The 20,965-nt window shown below is 48.9% G+C and overlaps 1 protein-coding gene and 1 pseudogene across 1 annotated transcript in view; one reads left to right on the forward strand and one right to left on the reverse strand.

Annotated features, from left to right (window-relative positions):
• The window catches only part of ADAMTS2 (ADAM metallopeptidase with thrombospondin type 1 motif 2), a 247,378-nt gene that overhangs the window by 169,241 nt on the left and 57,172 nt on the right, over positions 1-20,965 (forward strand). Inside the window, exon 5 of the mRNA XM_022563351.2 lies at positions 6,266-6,349. Coding sequence (XP_022419059.2) covers positions 6,266-6,349 — 84 coding nt within the window. The remainder of the gene's footprint in view (positions 1-6,265; positions 6,350-20,965) is intronic.
• Positions 6,110-8,712, reverse strand: LOC111169261 (eukaryotic translation initiation factor 2 subunit 3 pseudogene; annotated as a pseudogene).

Genomic DNA, 20,965 nt, shown 5'->3' on the forward strand with positions numbered 1-20,965 from the left:
CTCCACCTAGATTCAAGGCACCTACTTGCCTGGGGGTGGAGGAGCCCGTCCCCACCCTGGGGACCTGCAGAGATGTCCCCAGGCCCAGGAGAGTGTGGCCTCATGCAGGACTGGGGACTGAACGGTTTCACCTTCGTGAGAGGAGTCACAGTGGGGGTCCTGGGGGCTGAAGAAGGGGCTCCACCTGCCTCCCATTTTTGTGCACAGTACGTACGACCTTAGTAATTCCTGTCCTGCCCATTTGCATTTCATGACAGTTTGATATTTTGAGCAGAGGCCAGAGTCGTGTTTGTTCTTGCTTTGCCTACGAAGCATTTGCTGAGAAACGAGTGGTAAAGAAGATCTGCAAAGGGAATGTTTATTCTCACAATGAGACTGGGCTTTTGCAGTCCCGTTTATGTGTCATGAGATGCACACGAATGAAAATACTCACTGGAAGCCCGCAGACTTTCTGCCCCAGGTTCTACAGCACTTTCTTCACCTCCATCTCCACCGTGGCGGTCCAAGCCTTCTCCTGGGGGGCTCAGAGAGAGCAGCCTTCTTCCCAGTTATGCCAAGGGTTCCTGGAGAAGCCACAAAGCAAAACGGGCTATGTGCCTACCTCCTGAGGCCCCACAACAGACTCCTCCAGATCTGGCTTCTCCCCACAGGGTGCTCGGGCTCCTTCTTAGTTGCCAAAGCTTGGCTCAAGGGAAGAGGTGGTAACTTTCCTGAAAGTTGGACGTAAGCGTTGGGAACCCAAACAGCCTCTCTGCCCCTGCCTGCCTCAGTAGGAGCCCCACGACCTGGACCAGCCCCTCTGTCCCTCCACCCTGGTAGGGGAGAAAGTCACCTCTGCCCAGCAGCCTCAGGGCACCTGCCAGGGCTCAGTGGTTGCCCAGGGCAGAACTCTGCCACAAAGAAAGCAAACTTTTACATTATCATGCAGACCTTGTGTCCTTCCTTATTGTCTATTCCAGAACAGAAACTTGGCTGCATCTTTGCATAAGCAAAAGGCGCATTACGATGTATTTCCCCAAACAAGAGAGCTCTTGGCCTCTCTCTGCACAGAGAAGGGCTGCGGCTTTGAACCTTTTCCCCAAGGTTTAAAGATTCCAGGATCAATTTCTCAGACAGGGCTCAAGGACGTTGTCCCTGCTTCCCCTCCTCCTGCGGTCTCAGCAGAGGTGAGCACACAGGCCTCGGGAGGGCAGGTGGGGGTGGGGAGGCACTTGGGCACTTAGCTGGGTCTTTGATAATTACAGGGCATCATGCACCCTGCTGCTGTCACACATTTTGCCCATTTCCTCTTGTTTCATGTTTACCAACGTTATTCACCCATTCAGAACTCTTTACTGAGCACCTACTGTGTGCTTGACACTGCTAGGGACACAGCAGTGACTGAGGAGGAGGGGTGCCTCCACATCAAGTGCATAGTCCAGCCTGGGAGCAACTACTTTAAGGGCTCACTTTGAACAGGGGACAGTCGTGGTGGGGGAGGAGAATGAGAAACCAGAGGGCACTGCAAGTGCAAAGGCCCTGAGGTAGGGATGGGTTCCCTGCGTAAGGAGCTCACAGGTCAGTGACTGGACCATGGTGAGCAAGGCGAGGGCAACCTGAGAAGAGGGAGCAGGGCTTTGATTTTATCCCAGTTGCAGTGGGAAGGCCCTGTGGTGGCGGTAGGGGGAGGGTAACTGCCCTCCTCCTTTGAAATACATCGATTGCTCTTTGTTTTTTCAAATGCTCTTGTATGGGAAGCAGCCGCATAGCACAGGGAGATCAGCTCTTGGTGCTTTGTGACCGCCTGGAGGGGTGGGATAGGGAGGGTGGGAGGGAGAGAGATGCAAGAGGGAAGAGATATATGTATATGTATAACTGATTCACTTTGTTATAAAGCAGAAACTAACACACCATTGTAAAGCAATTATACTCCAATAAAGATGTAAAAAAAAAAAAAAAACAGCATCCGCCTGCCAATGCGGAGGGCACGGGTTTGATCACTGGTCCAGAAAGATTCCATGTGCCACGAAGCAACTAAGCCCGTGCGCCACAAAAAAAAAAAAAAAAAAAAAAAAGAATTCAGAGACTGGAGAGGGAACTCCAGGTATGAACCATAGCACAAGCAGCAGGAGAGGGCAGCTGGCTTCCGAGAAGGCAGAGCTGTCAGGACTGAGGGTTCCTGGAGGAAAGTAGCTGAAGTGGAGCTCAGAGAAGCCAGCCAGGGCCAGCTTAGCGAGGGCCCCAAGTGCCAGGCTGAGGGCTGAGGCCTGTTCCTGAAGGCACCGGGGAGCCATTGAGGGTTTCAGGCAGAGGAAGCAGGAGGTCAGACCTTTTCTGAGTGGTGACCACCGTGAAGAATGACCGTGGGGGAGACACGAGGTGGGAAGGTGCTGCTTCCTTGTCTACCTGTGGAGGAGATGGAATGGGAGTCAAGGGACAGGCGGGGGGGAGTTGGGAGGGAGATGTTTGGAAGCTGCCTTCTGTCTTTGTGGCTCTTTGTGCCATGTCTGTTAGCTCTCTGCTTGGCGGAAACGTTGTAGCTGTGTCCCTATTATGGAGGCAAGTGTTTTACTGGGCATCTTATTCCCGGGGGTCTCTACACCACAGCGGGCCCTGCTGGCTTCTGGCCTCACCGGCAGCATCCTGTGGAGAGTGGGATGCAGCTGGCCTCAGGGGGCTATGGCAATTTCACAGCCCCCTGAAAAGTTGGCGTGGCCCTGGCGGGGCAGGGCAGGGCCCACTCCTCAGCAGAGCCAGCCTCCTCCATGGCCCACAAGCCCTGCATTCTGCCCTTTCTGTTCCTGATGAGTCGCAACGTGGGGATTGGGAGCCAGACACCGGAGGGGAACCCGTTTGCAGGTGGGGGGATTCTGCCACACCACTGTAATGAGCAAGAAGACGTCCCAGGCCACCTGGTCACTGTGGGGGTCCCACCTGCTTGGGAGGGGGCTGCAGGGGGCTGGGCCTCAGGTGAGGCCACCGGGAGGGCTTGTGAGTGGGAATCCAGGTTGGGAACCACCCAGAAGGTCCAGCAGTTGCCAAGAGGTGCCTGTGCTTTAGGGCGAGGCTGGGGCACACCCAGCTGGAAGCCCTTCCTCCCTAAGAGGAGCAAACTGTGTGCAGCTGTGTCCCTGTGTGGAAGGGCAGAGGCTTCCTAGGAGAAAACAGTGAAAGGTGCACCACAGTGGAAGGCTACCAGGGAGGGCGGGGCTGGGGCATCTCTAGAGCAGGCCTGGCCTCCTTGCTGGCTATCTGCTGGGTGTGCTCCAGACGTGCCTCTTCTAGCTCCTCAGTAGTCCCGGAGGCCCAGTTGGTCTCTGAGGGCAGAGTCAGGGTGCCCAGCCCAATTGACAGGAGCTGGTGGCTGATGGACAGCTCAGAAGACAGTGCTTCCCCAGCTGGGCCCTCGCTCAGCAGCCTGACACCCCCTGGCTCTGACTGCCTGGCCCTCATCCCCAGCAGGAGGTGGGCCTCTGCCTCGCAGAGTCCAGCGCCTGGTGGTGGGGATCCTAGGGTTCTGGCGCCCTCCTGTCTCTCGAATCAGGAGTCAGGGTCAGACCTGTCCAGCATCCAAGAAGGACACAAAACCCCTTACCCGAGATGAGAGTGGCTGCCATCGGCCCCAGTGGTGGGACCAGAACAGGAGGATCCTGGGCCCCGATGGGCAGGGTCTGGGCCAGGAACTGAGAAGAAGCCCTGCATCTCCTTCCTCCCTTGGGGACCAGCCTCAGCTTCCTCATCTCTCAGGAGGGGCTGACACCCCTCCTTCTGGCCTCAAAGGGCTGTTGGGAGCATAAAATGAGGTAATTCTTTGAACTCAGCCCTGAATTCCTTCCAAATAACAATCTGTCCTGCCACTGTCCCTGGATGCCCTAGGCATAGCTGGGAGCCGGACTCCATTTCAGCTCTCTGAAGCCACCCCTCCTTGACAAGAGCCTGTCCCCTCCCAGGTTCCAGAGAGCAGGTTCAAGCTCTCTCTGTTTTCATCTTCTTCCCAAACATCGGGGCTGTTTTTACCCTCTCTGCCCCACCCCGGCCCCCCACTCGAAGCATGACCTGGGAGTCAGAGTTGAAGGGAGTAAAGTGAAGCTGGCCATTCACTCCTGTCTCTCTCCCCTCTCTCCTCTCCTGCCCGCCGTCCGCCAACTCAAGCCCAGATGCAGCAGGACCTCCCTGTGTCACTGCCTTCTTCCTTTCTACACCACGACTATCAGTCAAACTCCATGAGCCGAATTGGCGAGGCTCTGCTTGTGAAAGATAAAGCAATCCTGTGGAGACAAAAAAATCCTCTCTCTTAAGAAAAAGTAGTTTTTAGGGCTGTTGTTTCACTGTGGACCAAAAAGTCTAGTTTGACCCTCAAAAGTGGGCAAGGACCTCCGTGTTTAGGGGGTGTACACCCGGTTACCGTGACCTCATGGGAGGCTGCGGGGCGATATGACTTAGCAGCAGTGACTAATACAGTTTTCCTGTTTTCACCAACATCATTCCATCATGCATGTGCGGAAGTCTAGTCCTCACAAAGCTTTGTGACATGGGGACTGTCATTCTTGTACAGAAGGGAAGGTCCGGCAGGGGTGAGTTGGCAGAGCCTCCCAGGGCTCCACCTTGTCAGCTGCTGGTGTCATCTTGTCTGGTAGGTGGCTCTCAGTGCCAGTGTCCACCCTCTCCAGACTCATGCACCGAGTCACAGTGACCATCCCGTAGGGCTATCAGTCGTCCCTTCCCTGCAGGAAAGCCAGGTCAGGGCAGAGAAACAAATTATAATTGGAAGGTAGATTTGTGGGCAGGAGGCTTCCGGCAGGGACCGCACTTAGGGCTGGCTGGTGGCCTCCCTGGACCCCACCGTGCACATTAGCTCTGCCTTCCCATTGGTGCCGTCTCAACACACAGCAACGGTGACAGGAGCCACCAGGCTCCTTGTCTAGCATGCCCCATGTGCCTGCCTGTCCCATCCATCACGAATTGATTTTCCTTGCTAACGCTCAGATTTCCCAAAGGGTTTTCCTACTGTTTATAGGTAGCAATTACCATTGCTCAGATAGAGATTCTAAAAGCTGGGATTCAGGGGGAGTATGGCACTGGCCTGAGATGACAGAGTGGGCTCTGGGAGGCACGCTTGGTGGGGTCTGCCCTCACAAAGGGTAGGTCAGCAGCCTCTGGGCTCGGTCTGCATACAGGGAGGGGTTGCATGGCCAGTTCGTGCCTCTCCACTGAGTGATGGTATGAGTGGATCCGTTCTTTTGACGAGTGTGTCCTGAGTATCTGCTGTGTGCTGCTGCGTCCTGGGTGCTGGAGACATGCAGGGAAAATACAGGTGGCCATGCAACTCACAGTCCCTTTGGGGACACAGAGAGCTCAGGAAGCAATGGACCCTGGTGCTGGCTGGGAAGCAGATCAGACCTGGGGGCCCTTCCAGGAGGAAGCAGCCACGAGGCTGGGCCTCCAGAAGAGTAGGGTTTTGTCAGGAAGTGAACGAATGAAGTGGGTGGCAATGAGGCGGCCGTTTCAGGTAAGATCCCGAGAGCGCGTGAGGGTGGGAAGGAAGGCTTTGTCGGCCCTGAGCCCAGGGTTAACCTGACTAGTGTTTCCAGAAATTCATGCTGGCTGTGCTGTGGGGAAGGAAGGGTTCCTCACCTTTCTTGTGCAGTGGACCGCTTTGACATCTGGTGAGGCCCCTGGGCACCTGCACCAATAATGTTTGTAAATGTAAAATATTAAATACATGATAATAAAAGAGTGAAGAAATACAAATGAAGCCAATAGTATGAGTCGCAGTTATCAAAACAGAACACAATTTTGTGATATAGCAATATCTGTTCTTAATTAAGACATTAAAAATTAGATCTGTTGGTGTGTCTAGAATGACCCCCCTTTCCAAGTTGTGATGAGTGTAGACGACATTTCACAACCACCAGCAGCAACTGAGGAGTGATTTCTGCCAGTGACAGTCCCGGCATTGCCCCCGCCACTGGGGTTTGTGGCCTGCGTTCTCCCTGAAGGAAAGGCCATGTTGCATTTACAGTGGTCAGCGTCCCCATCCCAGTGTAGGCTCCAGGTGGAGAATCCCTGAGTTGGTGGGAGGGGCTGCTGAGGAGGGAGTGGCAATATCCTGGCAGGGGTTAGAGGGAAAGGAAGGGATGGATTCAGAGTTGGTGGTGATGCCTGGGTATAAAGTGTGGCAAAGAGGAAGGAGTGGGGCTGGGTCCCAGCGTTCTGGCCATTTGCAAAGCCAGAGCTCGTCCTTGGGCCTGTGGTTTCTGCTGACACGTCCCTGATTGTCTTTCAGGTCAATGAAATTTATCACGATGAGTCCTTGGGGGCCCACATCAATGTCGTCCTGGTGCGGATAATCCTGCTGAGCTACGGGAAGGTGAGTGGGCACTGCAGGCTGGTGCCTTCCAGACACACCGGAGCCCCCGCCTCTGTGGGATGAATGGGGCCCTCCAGTGAGGTGCAGGCCTCCTATAAAAGCCTTTGTGTTGCCCAAAACCACCCTACCTCTACCTGGCTGCCCTGTGGTTCATACAAGAAACAAGGAGCTTGTGAGCCACGGCTACTCTGCTTTCAGCCTCACTCCTTTCAAAATTTAGGTTTTTTTTATTTTAAGAAGAAAAATTTTATTTCAAACAGGTTCAGTGGTATATGCGCTACAGCAAAGGCTGGTTGTAGCAGTTTCCTTTCAAACCTGTGCCGATGTATAAATTAGATGTTATTTGGGAATGATTAATTTCTGGTAAAATGTAGATTCAATCCAACATTATGCCAATTTTTACACTTATTGTAGACCCTATGTTAGTACTAGAGGTTAAATTTTCATCACCAAAAAATGAGAATAACCTTACAGCTACTCCTAAGGTAATGAGCTATGCAATTAATTCCTCACTATTGCTTTGAAAATATACCCCTAGGTTGTTAAGAGAAATTCCAGCTCCATCCAAATCTATTTTTTAATTCTTCAGTCATCACCTACTGTTGGCTTGATTGTCACTCCTCTTCTTATTTGACCCCAACCAATTGAACGCCAGTGTTTCTCAACTCTTTGGCTAAGGGCAATTTTTTCTCCTACTTCTGTGCACACAGGGTTAGTCAAAACGATTTTGTCCAAATCAGCCTTGACTGCACTAACTCTTCCTCCTGTCGGCAGGGATCCTATGTTCACCATAAGCACTTCATTCTTAGACAGCTTTTGCACTTTTGCTGCTTTCTGGTCTCCTTCAGTGCGTACACCTAGAAGCCGTCTAAGCAGGAAATAGGGAATTTCCAATTCTGTGAGGATTTCAGGTAAAGCTCCAACTGCGCCATTCTGTCAGCCCGGCACAAAGTGCGGTCAATTTTTCTTCCAACTCCAATAAGACCTCCTGGAGCAGCATACTGAAGATCATTATACTATGCGAAAAGCGATACAATTTTGGAAAAGATGGGTTGACACATGAGTTTTCCTTCACTATCTTTGGAAACAATACCAGGTCTGACTTCTATCTCCTGGCCCAACTTTAATACTCCTTTTAGAATACTACCACCAGCTACACCCCCCTTAAGGTCATCAACCTCACAGCCAGGTTTGTTGACGTCAAAGGATCTAACAACAATAAGTCGGGGTCCTGAAGTAAAGTCTCTTAGGGGTACTGGAATTTTCTTTACTAGGTACTCGCAGACAACTTCAATATTGTATTTTAGCTGAGTAGAAATTGGAATAATAGGAGCTCCTTCTGCTACTGTACCTTGTACAAATGCAAGGATCTGTTCATACTGTTCTTTAGCCTGGCTTTCTTTTACCGAATCAGTTTTATTCTGTAGAATCAAAATATGCTTCAGTTTCATGATTTCAGTAGCAGCCAGGTGTTCAGCAGTCTGAGGCTGAGGACAAGACTCGTTACCAGCTATCAACAGAAGAGCTGCATCCATCACTGCGGCACCGTTCACCCTAGTAGCCATCAAAATATTGTGGCCAGGACAGTCAACAAAGGAAACACGTCTGACTAATTTGAAGTTCCCTTTGGTCCCTGGAATGTCTGTAGGAAACTCATCAGGTGTACTACTTCCACAGGATCTAGAACATTCTGGCCAAGGACAACTTGGGTCGTCAAGTTTATATATCTTAGCATTAGCATAGCCAAGCTTGACTGTAATATTTCTTTCTAGTTCATCTTTGAACCTGACAATGTGAACTCCAGAAATAGCTCTTACAATCCCAGATTTCCCATGAGCTACATGACCAATTGTACCTATATTAATTGTGCACTGTCTGCTGATAACATCATGTGAAAGTGGCATCAACTTGGTAACATCCAAAGTGTTGAGATCTTGCTGAAAAAGGTGCAGCTGCCCTAAAGTCACACCGGCCTCACGCCCCCCACCCCCCACCCTGCCCTGCTATCTTGCCTGGAGGCTAAAATTTAGGTTTCGTTATTATTCAAGTTTGGTGAGACCAACAGATCAGGAGGTGACTGCCATGGTTTTTTTTGTTTGTTTGGTTTTTTGCGGTACGCGGGCCTCTCACTGTTGTGGCCTCTCCGGTTGCGGAGCACAGGCTCTGGACGCGCAGGCTCAGCGGCCATGGCTCACGGGCCCAGCCGCTCCACGGCATGTGGGATCTTCCCGGACCGGGGCACGAACCCGTGTCCCCTGCATCAGCAGGCAGACTCTCAACCACTGTGCCACCAGGGAAGCCCGCCTGCCATGGTTTTTTTACCCACAGTTTCTGGCCATGCAGGGCCGCACCAGAAACACCATGGTTGGTCAGGAGGCCTAAGGAAGGAGAAGGAAACTGTGGGCAAGCACCTTTATTGTGGTTTCCTCAGGAAGGACAAGGTAAGGCGGGGTAAGCAGGCTTAGGATTGGCCAGTGTGAATAATTTTCAGCAGGCTCAGGAGCATTGGGGCTGCCCCTAGTTGTTTGGTACCTGGCCCTATTGATTTGCACAGGGGATAGTGGGCTGGAGTGTGAGAGCCCAATGAAGGAGGTGGCTGGGGGTGTGGACTCTGAATTGGTTGGTTTGCATTTGAAGAGCATATGATCCAGAATGAGTTGTTTACTGTCTCTAGGAATTGGCTGACCCTGGGAGGAGCAGGTCCTCCCAGGTCAGCAAGGCCCTGGATGTCAAAGCATCAGAAACAACCTGTGTCCTCCTCTTCTCATGCCACGTAGCTGCTGTTCTAACTGAGCAGTCTTGCCCTTCTTACTTCCCTTTGTTGTGAAACTTGGAACCGTCTTTCCTAGCAGCATGCACGGGTCTATGCACCAGGATTAGAAAGCCCCCAGGCACAAAGACCTGAGATGGAAAAATAAGGGGGTGCCTAAAAGGAGAACTGGTGAGGAAGGAAGGAGCCCCATGGTGCTGGCCAGTGTGTTCTGAGCAAGTGCCTATGCCAGGCAGCTCGGGAACACTTTACATGAAATTATCTCACTTCGTCCAAGGACAGATGGGGAAGAGGAGCTATGAGGATCCCACTTCACAGATAAGGACACTGAGGTTTAAGGCAGCTCAGTGGCATGAGTAGCCAGTGGTATATGGCTCCTTAGGAGTCCAGCTTCTCACCCTGGCAGCCAAATTCTGGAGTCCGTGGTCTGACCCCACGCAGTATGAAGAAAGTCAAGTCATAATAAGATGAGGCACATAAGGCATAGTAAATTATGCGAAGGGTCCTGCCTGCCGATGCAGGGGACACGGGTTCGTGCCCCGGTCCGGGAAGATCCCACATGCCGTGGAGCGGCTGGGCCCGTGAGCCATGGCCGCTGAGCCTGCGCATCTGGAGCCTGTGCTCTGCAACGGGAGAGGCCACAACAGTGAGAGGCACGCGTACTGCAAAAAAAAAAAAAAAAAAGAAAGTTGTGAATTATGCAAAGGGTCAACTCCTCTACTCAAAGAGAGAGAATCTCATTCTCACAAAATAAAATCGAACTGCACACAATGTACAAGGCCTGCAGTACAGAAATGACAATGAAGGACTTTATGGCTGGTCAAATTCCAGGAACAGTGGACCTTGAGCCCACTCTTCCTACCCTGGGAAGTGTGTCACTCTAAAGTGATGGAAGTGACCACAGTGAGGATAGCAGTCATGGTCCTTCATGCCCCATGGAGAACATAAAGTGTACCAAAGTGGACTGTCAGATCAAGGGAGAAATTTGCAAAAACCTTACTGCAGGAGTCTTTCATACCCTTTTCAAGACCTTTAACAGATCATATTTTAAGAGGCATAGGAGTTTCCCCTACCTCCAGTATCCTTGTTGCTTAAAAAAAAAAGCCTTCTCAGTTCAAGCCTTCTTTAATAAGTTATTCAGTCATTTATAGCCAATAACAAATGTTCATGATTTTTAAGAGACAGTATCCCTGCATTGATCTCTTCTGTCTAGAGCTCACTGTCCAGTCCAGCAGGCACTAGACACATGTGGCTACTGAGCACTTGAAATGTACTTAGTCCAAACTGAGATGTTCTGTAAGTATAAAACATATGCCTGGTTTCAAAGACTTAGTACAAAAAAAAAAAAAAAAGGAAAGATGTAAGATACTTTCTTAATAATTTGATATTAATGAAATAATGTTTTGGATATATTGGAGTAAATAAAATATTTTATTAAGTTAAAAAAAGGCATAGGAGTTTCAAGTAATATAGTGGATAAAGTTAAATTAGTAGTTATATCATTTTTTCCCCTTGCCCTATGGAAAAATGTGCCTTCTTTTTGAGGAATCATAGAACACTTAAAAATTACAGAAGTACTTCAGGTCATAAAGAAAATTTTAGTGAGTTTTATTTATTTATTTTATTTTATTTTTTAATTAATTAATTTTTTTTTTGCGGTACACGGGCCTCTCACTGTTGTGGCCTCTCCCGTTGCAGAGCACAGGCTCTGGACGCACAGGCTCAGCGGCCATGACTCACGGGCCCAGCCGCTCCACGGCATGTGGGATCTTCCCGGACCGGGGCACGAACCCGTGTCCCCTGCATCAGCAGGCAGACTCTCAACCACTGTGCCACCAGGGAAGCCCTTAGTGAATTTTATACAGCAAAAATAGTTTGGGCTATTCTCTGACTCGGTGCTCTAAAACTAGGTGGAGAGAAGGGATATATAAAAAGAATAAATCCAGTCTCTTTGAAAAAAAAAATCTCCTAGGAAGAATAATATTAGACCCTCAGTTGCAGACCATTGGGAAAACTAATGAAAACAAGAGTACTACAGATCAAAACCTGTGGGATGTGACCAAGGCTGTATTCATAGGCAGGTGCTTTCCAAGATCACACAGAGCGAATGAAAACAAGTTAACCCTGTATTCAGCTCGGTAAGTTAGAACAGATGTTAACAACCACCCAAAACCAAAAACCTAAAGAAAGTAAAAATAAGGAAATAGTTCAGAAAAAAGCAGAAATCAATACATTAGAAAATAGAAAGAAACAATAGGATCAATCAAGAGGAGAGCCTTGGAAAAAGCAAATCTCTGGCATATTCAGTCTAGAAGAAAAGAGAGGAAGCATAAACTAAAAGAAAGAGTGCGTATAATGCAACCCACAGCGGGATGCTTATCCCAGCTGAAGAGAAAGCTTTGGAGGAGGTTGCTGCCCTAGGCAGCTGTTGGGAGATCTCCACCTGGGCCTTCTCCCCATCCCTCGACTCTGACACCCAGTGGTGGTCAATGGAGGAGGAGTGTGCACACCTTCTTCTGCATGTAAGCAGGCAGGTTTGTGGCATGGCAGTGCACTCTGGGCATGCAGACACAGTACACAGCCAGGGAAGGCTGGGGTGGCCCAGGCCCAGTGACACAGTTCCAGCCTCCATCCTTGGAACGTCCCATGGGACTTTGCCCATCCCCACTGCAGCAGCCATCAACATGTTCGCCATCCCTTCCCCTCCTCAGGCTGGGTCCTACCAGTCCCTCCTTTCCTGGCCTGAGACCCCCTTAGCATCCTCCAGGGTCTGAGGAATTTTTAGGTGTGTAGTGTGAGGGATGGGCATGATTATATCCAACCTCCCTCCCCACTTTCTACCTCTGGAGAGGGGACATGGGAAACTTCACGTTGTGGGGTAGGAAGGGGAGGAGAGCCACCAAGTGGTCTGAGCCCTAAAAAGAAAAATTGGAGAATTGTGCATGGTTAATTGCTTACCAGCACTGGCAAAGCTTTGGCTCTTTTTTCACCTAAAAACTGTCTGGTTCCTTCTCCCAGTGTTGATTACTCAATGGAACAAGGCCTTGTTTATTTTAACTACTTCCTGGCAGGCTCTGTGCTAAATTGCCCCCACCCAAAGCTGTTTCTTCTTATTCTTCGTTCCTTAAGTGTCACAGGCAGGTAGAAACCAGGTAGAAAACCTGAAGGTGAGATTTTGAGAACCTCCGTCAGGGACCTGGAAATCCTGGGAAACAAGGGTTTCCTGGGGAAATGGGAATATTTCAAAGCTGACTCCAAAAAATGTAGAAAATACCACAATAAGCCTCATAACCATGGTGGGAACTCAAATTCTTCTCTGTTTTCAAAGTTATCTTAAAATTACCTCTAAATAGAGAGTCGGATAATATATTTTTGCCAGTCTATTCTTATTCATTTGCAAGGAATTATTAAGCAAAGATAAAACAATACCACATAAAGTGTTTCAGAATATATATATATATGTTCTGAAATCCACCCAATTTATCTTTATAGCCAACATGATTCCTACACACAAAGCTGCCAAAGGTAGCATATCTAAGACAAAGTACAGACCTGTTTCACTTCTAAAAATAGATGTAAGAATTCCTGAGGCTTTAAGCATTTAATTCAATAATGCATAAAGAGAAACTCTCACCATGATAAAATAGGGTTTATTCTAGGGATGTGATGATTGTTTAATATTAGAAAGTCTGTTCATATAATTCATCACATCCATTTGCCTAATGACAAAGCTCGTCATCTAACAAATACTTTTTATAAAAAATATTTATTTATTTATTTGATTGTGCTGGGTCTTAGCGCAGGGTCATGCACGGCATGTGGGATCTTTAGTTGGGCACGCGGGATCTTTAGTTGGGCATGCGGGATCTTTAGTTATGGCATGCGGGATCTTTAGTTGAGGCACGTGGGATCTTGTTCCCCAACCAGGGATCGAACCCAGGCCTCCTGCATTGGGAACACAGAGTCTTAGCCACTGGACCATTAGGGAAGTCCCTAACAAATACTTTTTGAGGGTTTTTTGTGCCAAGCACTGTGCCGTGTCACTGACGTGGTCCCTGACCTCAGGGGCTGCTCTAGAGCAGAGGTGCAGATGAGGAAACAGTTACAACTGAGGGCTCAGGGACTTGGTCAGGGCAAGGGGGGCAGGCAATCTTATTTAGAGGTTAGGGCAAGCGACTGGAGGCAGTGACTTTTCAGCCATGGGGAGGGAGTGAAAAGGGGAAGAACCAGCACAGGGAGCGGTGGCTTAGGAGAGGGTGGGAGGCATCAAAGGGAGCTTAGTGAGCTCCCTTTAGTGACCTTAGTGACCTTAGTGACCTTAGTGAGCTGTCCTGGGACCGTGGCCACAGGGTGAAGAAAGGAGAGAAGATGAAAGAGAACTTTAGGAGGCCAAACCAGGAGCGGATGGGTGCTACGCGGGTGAATGTGGAGGGACGCTGAGTCCGTGCCTTGGGCAACCTGGTAGATGATAATGCCGACCCCTGAGATGGAGAGCACGGAGCCGGGGGAAAGTGGCATGTGGGGAAGAAAGGCAGTGAGCTCAGGGGAGACGTGCTGAGTTTGAGGTGCTTTGTGCCATCCCAGTGGAGATAGCCAGGGAGATGCTGTCATGGGGAACTGGAGCCTGGAGAGAAGAGATGAGCGTGTTTTGCAAAGGCATGGATGGGGGTGCACAGAGAAGCACACCGAGTCGGGGGCAACTGAGAAAGAGCCCCAGGGGGCTCTGCTGAAGGCACCAGCAGGGCAAGGAGTGTGATCAGCTCCATAGGAACTGAGAGGGTATCTCATGGTTTTTAAAAGATCTGTGAAACTAGTAACAGATGGTAACATGACAACCCAAATTTTATTTAAAGGTAGAAAAAGAAGCACATTGTCCCTAAAAGTGTTCTGCATAGCTAATTCTCAGGATGTTCATAGATGTTTTCACAGGAGAATAGAGGGGTTCCATGGTCAAATGAGTCTGGGAAATGCTTATAAAACAAAGTAAAACAGGTATTCCTGACAGCAAAATTTCTCAGAGACTTTACTATGAAAATGTGCAGGGTGAATCTCTAGGAGATGGATCAGTATGCATGGTTTCTCCAAACTATTTCTCAACAGAACCCTTTTCCTCGTGGAATCAACATTCTACAGAATTTGCTTTGGGACATGCTGCTCTTATGAAACAGTTACAGTAAAATTGGCAACAAGAAAGAGACGCATAACTTTGTTACTGAGGTTTTGGAATTCTGGACAATGTCGTATGACATGAAACCAGTATCAGAGGAGAACAGATAAAATTATAATTGTTTGCTAATAATTATGTGCCCGGAAAACCTAAAAGAATCCATCAGAAAACCAAGGAGTTTAGTGACATGGCCAAATATAAGATAATTACACAAAACCCAATAATTTCTGTGTGAACCCACAATGCCCTGGTAGTAAAGATAATAGGGAAAGAAAAGTTCCCTTAACGATAGTAACCAAAAACATAAAATACCTGGAATAGTCCTAACAAGACAGCTATAAGACCTACGTATAAGAAGAAAATTGCACATTGTTAATGATAGGAAAAAAATAAAAATAAATGAAGAGACATATGCTATTCCTTACAGGAACACTGGGTATAGTAGTGAGGTTGACTTTTCCCAGATTAATAATTGGAAACTTGATGGAATGATTCTAAGATTCATCTAGAAGCATAAACAGTCAAGAATGGCTGGGAGCGGCTTCCCTGGTGGCACAGTGGTTAAGAATCCACCTGCCAATGCAGGGGACATGGGTTCGAGCCCTGGTCTGGGAAGATCCCACATGCTGCGGAGCAACTAAGCCCGTGTGCCACAACTACTGAGCCTGTGCTCTAGAGCCCTCGAGCCACAACTACTGAGCCCGCATGCCACAACTACTGAAGCCCGCACGCCTAGGGCCCGTGTTCCGCAACAAGAGAGGCCACTGCAGTGAGAAGCCCGCACACCACAACTAAGAGTAGCTCCCACTCGCTGCAACTAGAGAAAGCCTGTGCACAGCAACGAAGACCCAATGCAGCCAAAAATAAAAATAAATCAATAAATTTAAAAAGAAAAAAAAAAAAAGAATGGCTGGGAAAACCTTGAAAGCCAAGCAAATAAAAAGGATTTACTTCAAACACCTTGTAAAGCAAAAATAATTAAAATATACTATATTTGCATAAGCATTAACAGATCAACTGAATAAAATATATAGCTCTGAAAATACCTCTCATATAAATAACATGCGATAAATATAAATGGAATGGTTATAAAGTGTTATAAATAAATCTATGATAAATATAAATTTCATATATAGCAAATTAAATACATCAGATGATAAACATAGGCCAATAAAATTCAACTAGTTAAACCATACAAATCAAGAAGAAAATATTCATTGTCAAGGACTTCCTAAGCATAAATACAGTAGAAGGGATTATAAAGAGAAAGATAGATATATTTGAATACTTAAAATATAAAATCATCAAAAAACACAAACAAAGGGCAAACCACAATCAGGAAAAGCATTTGCAATATGGAAAAGATATCCTAATATATGAAGAGCCCTAGGAAAAATAGAATTGGCAATGGACATAAGCAATTAACTGAAGAAAAAATACAAATGGCAAAAAAAGAGAAAACATTGAACTTTACTATTAATCAAAGAAATAAAAGTTTACCATTTTAAAAGCATCAGCTGTGTTAAGATTAAGACGAGGGATTTACTGCTGGCTTGGGTGAATGTAGCAGTACACTCCCCTGGTATGAGTATAAATGTGTACACATTTCTGGAAGGAAATGTGACAGTTTGTCATTTCCCTTAAAAATGTTCTTCATGTTTGCCCCCAGTCATTCGTTTCTATGATTCTATTCCAAAGCAGTTAACAGAGCTGTGGATGAAGTTTTAGGAACAAGACAAACGCCATGGCCTTATTTCTAAGTGTAAACAACTGGGAGCAATCTAAATTGTCTGCCAATAGGGGTCTAGTTAAATAAATTACAATATGTCTATGTGGTAGATTATTAGACTGCCAATAAATCCCATTTTCAAAGCATGTTTAAGGGCTTGGGGAAATGGTTACAGCATTAAGTCAAGTTTGTTTGCTTTTTGGAAAAAAGGATATAAGCTTACAGTAGTAGGATCTCAATTTTGTTTGCAAATATATACACAGAAGGGACTCAAGGAATACATCAGACGTGAATAGTACTTATCTCTGGGTAGTAGGTGATGGATTTTTATTTTCTTCTTTGTACTTTACTGAATTTTCTTAATTTATCATGATAAGGATGTTTCCTTTATAATTGAAATAGTGCATTTTTAATTATGGAAAATTTGTTTATATTTTTAAAAAATCATTTAAAAATGGTAGAGTCCAAGTAATTCTGTTTAACTGAATGCTAGCACCTGGGGAAGGGTCTCCAGTGGCATGCCACAGGGCTCTGTCATGTCCAACATTTTATTTCTGATTTGAAGGAGCATGTAGAAAGGACTTCATGCTTTTGCTTGGCACCTCTTCTCTGTGGTGGCTTGGAGGCACTTGGAGAGGGATCTGTGTTCTTCTGCCTGGGAACTCTGTCACCTGAGTGTCTGTGGAAACTTTGGGCAAGCCATCTTGGCCAGAGGGAGGATGCAGGCTGCCACAAGTACGTGGCCTTACCTACAGGTGAGGCTGTATTACCCAGGTGTTGCAGGCACCTCCCTCATGGCCATGACCAGTCTGGTCCTTTATGTTCCACCTCGTAGGGAGGGGTTCTGCTTTGCGTGAGCCATGTTGGTACCCTCCGAGTCCCCCATAGGCAGAGTGAGGGTAAGGGAAGCGGGCATGGACCCCATTGTGAGGCTACGGCCTACTCTTCCTGGGGACAGTATGGGGAGGAGGGCAGGCCATGGGGCTGCCTCGAGCCCATGGCCAACAAGACGGGTGGCCACAGCACACTTGGGCAAGTGGAGCAGCTTCAATGAGACTAGGACCAATACAGTGAGAAGTGAGAGGGCACAGGGGGACCAACGCCTCCCTCGCCTTCATGACTTCCCACTGGGAAGGAGTTTGGGAATCCATGATGGTGAGGCGACAGGAAGGGAGAATGTGGAGCTGGATGTGTGCTTTCAGAACCGAGTCCAGGCTGCACCCACCGCACTCCAGCAGGGCTCGGCAGACCAGCCTTAGACTTCTGCCGATGACCTCAGAGGTGTCAAGATAAAAGAGGTACCATGATGTGGAGTTAGAACCCCACATCCATCCCCAGCCCCTGAAGCCTGGCCGGGAAGGACAACATGCTGCCACCCCTCTGCTGGCCCCCAGCCCCTGATGGCAGCGGGGCTGACCAGTATCTTGTAGCAAAGCCCACCCCACACTCTGCCCAGCTTCTCCCACCTCCCCAGCCCACCTCTTCTCGGGAAGCCATGGGGGAGGCTGGCGCCCATCAGGGCCTCTGTTTCCTGGGGGATTCCAGAAAGTTATAGGGCCAGACTTGGTCCTCCTCCAGCAAGTGGCAGGATTGTGAGTGGGGAGTGGAGTCCAGGGTGTGAATCTCACTTTCTCTGGGGAGGACACACTGCAGAAGTACAGGTAGGGGGAGAGTAGAGTTGGGAGGACATGGCTGGCCAACCACATCCAGGAGGGCTGGCACTAGACAGATATCCGGACGCAGAGGGACTGTGGCCCCACCTGCTGGCCCATCGTCTCTGGAACGGAGCATTCTGTGCCTTGCACAGAGCATAGGAGCCTAGGGACAGTGCGGCGTGTTTGGCTGTGGGCTCAGGAGCAACCCCCGTGAGAAAGGAGGGGTTGTTCCACTGACCTGGAGCAATCAGACCATAAGTCTGAACATGACAGTCCATGGAGAGTAGCTGTCAGGGCCAAGGGTGCCAAGCCAGACACACAGAATGCCTCAGAGCCAAAGGTCGCATCACGGACCAATATTTCTGTAAGTACATCTAAAAGGAATTTTCTAGAAAAGGGAAATGTGACAAAAACCAAGATTATACAAAAATACCGGCCCCTGGGCTTCCCTGGTGGCGCAGTGGTTGAGAGTCCGCCTGCCGATGCAGGGGACACGGGTTCGTGCCCCGGTCCGGGAAGATCCCACATGCCGCGGAGCGGCTAGGCCCGTGAGCCGTGGCCGCTGAGCCTACGCGTCCGAAGCCTGTGCTCCGCAATGGGAGAGGCCACAACAGTGAGAGGCCCGCGTACCACAAAAAAAAAAAAAAAAAAATACCGGCCCCGACTTTTTATTATTAAATTCCACAGATATAAAATCACTCCATCAAACTGCTATAAAAGTTTCCCATTTCTGTGCTTGTGCCTATCTCGTTGTGGGCGATAAGTTTGTGTCCACTGGTCACAGACTCCACTTGGCACAGTGCTGGGGATGAGGCCCTGTTTTTAGGTGTCTGAGGGACCTCAGGGAAGTGGGAAGCATGCCTCCTGAGCAGGTGGATCCTGGGACCTGCCTGCCTGCTCCCAGGACTGGAGCACCAGCTCCCCATGAACTCAGCAGTAAACAAGATTGTTTCAGAGTGGTGAGCACCATGGGGTGCCCTGGATGGGGTGACCCAGCAGGAGACTGCCTGGCTGGGATTCACGTAAATGGAATGAGCTCTGCTTGTTCAAGGAAAAGCCAGGAGGGGCTTCTAGATGGGGTTGGGGAGTACAGTTTGGCTCACGGAGAGGATGGATTCTGATGAGCTGCTCCTCAAGGAGCCACGCATTTCCTGTCAGTGAGTGAGGCCCTGTCCCTGGAAGACTTTAAGCATAGCAAGGCCGAGGTGACTGGAGCCAGGAGCCCTGCCAGGAGAGGGGCCTGAGCTGTGTCCCCCAAGGCCCGGCCGGAAGCGCTCTAGGGGCTGTGAGGCCGAGACCCAGGCTTGGGGCAGAAAGTGGCCCGGTATTCAGATGCTGTTATTTATTCCAAGCTGTGATGGAAATAGAGCAGCTTCCGTACCCTCCGCTCCCCCTGTGCCTGTCCCCAGGCCTCGCCAAGGCTCCAGTGGGGATAAAATCAGTAGCACTTGTGCAAGTGACATGTTGTTTGTCTTCCAGCTTATGAGAAGCCTCTGAGTTATCTCAAGTTTTGCCTAAAACAACGTTTTTCTCCATTTCTTAAAAAAAAAAAAAAACACAGCAGAAGAAAAGAGATTATCTTATTTTATACAATATGCCATCAGCCAGGGAGCAGAACACCGGCAACACTTGAGGGTTGCATAGCAACTGGCTTTTCAATTGATTTTTTTTTTTTGAGAAGGCACCAAAGCTACTGAACTGTTCTCATTTTAAATATTTCCTAAGATGATTAAAATCAAAGCAAACGGAAATCAGAGACTTGGGGACAATCAAAGAACATAAGGTATCTTGTCAGGTCAAGACAAAATATGGAATGCTCTTAGAAATTTTTCAGCGTTGGAGGGGAAGGGTCTGAGAAATTCTGACTGTGAGTCTCTTAGGGGAAGGCAAGAGAAGAGAATGCTGGGGCAGGGCTCAGTGTTCAAGGCCCAGTGCCACCATCTGCTTACTGCATGTCCTGGGCCATTGCCTACCTGCTGTGGACCTCCGCTTCCCTGACTGTGTGAGGGGCAGTGTAGGGGATTCAGAACACCCCAGGGACAGCCCCTGGTTTCCCCAGAGTCTGGGTCCCAACCCCCAATCAGATGGGGGCCAAGCATGGTGTCCAGCCCCCACCCCCACCCCCAGTCATTGCGGCCCACCTCCTGAGCCAGACTCTCCATGGTCCAGAGAAGAACAGGAAGCATTAGGGCCAGATGTGCCCCATAGGCTTGAGCTGGGAAGGTTCATGTGAAGAATCCTGAGCTGGCTTTCTCTGGGAATAGCTTCCCAGCCTCTGGGAGGATGTCTGGAATGTTCCTTGATGATATGGGAGTCCTGAGCAGAGAAATAAGGATCATGCCTTCCAGCCCTCACTGGTGTTGGGGTCGCAGATGCCTGTCATGAGGTTTGAGCTCCAGGCACCGCCTTGTCCGCTGGAGCTGCCTGGAGAAGACCCCCAGCCTCGGGGGAGCCTGTGCTGCACCCAGCCTGGGGCTTGGTGTTAATTCTGGCCCTGTTGATCCTTGTGGGAGCTTCAGTGAGCTATTTACTCTCACTGAGCCTTAGTGTCCCCTGTAAGGGGAGTGCACACTAGCAATGACAACAGGAACAAGGGTATTCATGCAAGTCACAGCCTGCAGTGCCCTCTTTGGCTCAGACCCTGTCTGCAGCCCCTTATGTGATGTCACACACTTCACCCTCACAGCAGCTCTCTGGGGCAGTCACCTCGTCAGCCCCACCTGCCAGGACAGGTGAGTGGCCTACCGAGGTCACACAGCGGTGAGCAGCTTTGCTGGGCTGTTATTCCACAGGCTGGGGAACATGAGCTCTGGGCTCTTTGGCTATGCTCCCCACAGAGGGCATTTTGCTGCCCCCCACCCTGGGGATGCTCGTGGCATGTAGCAGGTAGAGGCTGAGATGCTGCTCAGCATCCTTCAGTGCACAGGACAGTCCCCACCGCAGAGAATCACCTGGCCCCAAGGACCAGCAGTGCCAAGGTTGAGAATTGACCTCTGCTTTCTTTTTTTTTTTTTAATTTATTTATTTTTAAATTTATTTTTATTTTATTATTATTTTTTTAACATCTTTATTGGGGTATAATTGCTTTACAATGTTGTGTTAGTTTCTGCTTTATAACAAAGTGAATCAGTTATACATATACCTATGTTCCCATATCTCTTCCCTCTTGGACCTCTGCTTTCTTGAACCCAGCCGATCTGGACTCCACTCTGTGCACGCTGTCCTGTTTTGTGCATCTTTGGGAGGGCGGATTGGGCAGGAGACCCTCTGGGGTCATGGCAGTTGAGAAGGCTTC

This window comes from Delphinapterus leucas, chromosome 3 (assembly GCF_059928025.1).
Source record: "Delphinapterus leucas isolate spDelLeu-1000000601 "Yukka" chromosome 3, BTC_Dleu_Yukka2, whole genome shotgun sequence".
In the NCBI taxonomy this organism is placed as follows: Eukaryota; Metazoa; Chordata; class Mammalia; order Artiodactyla; family Monodontidae; genus Delphinapterus; species Delphinapterus leucas.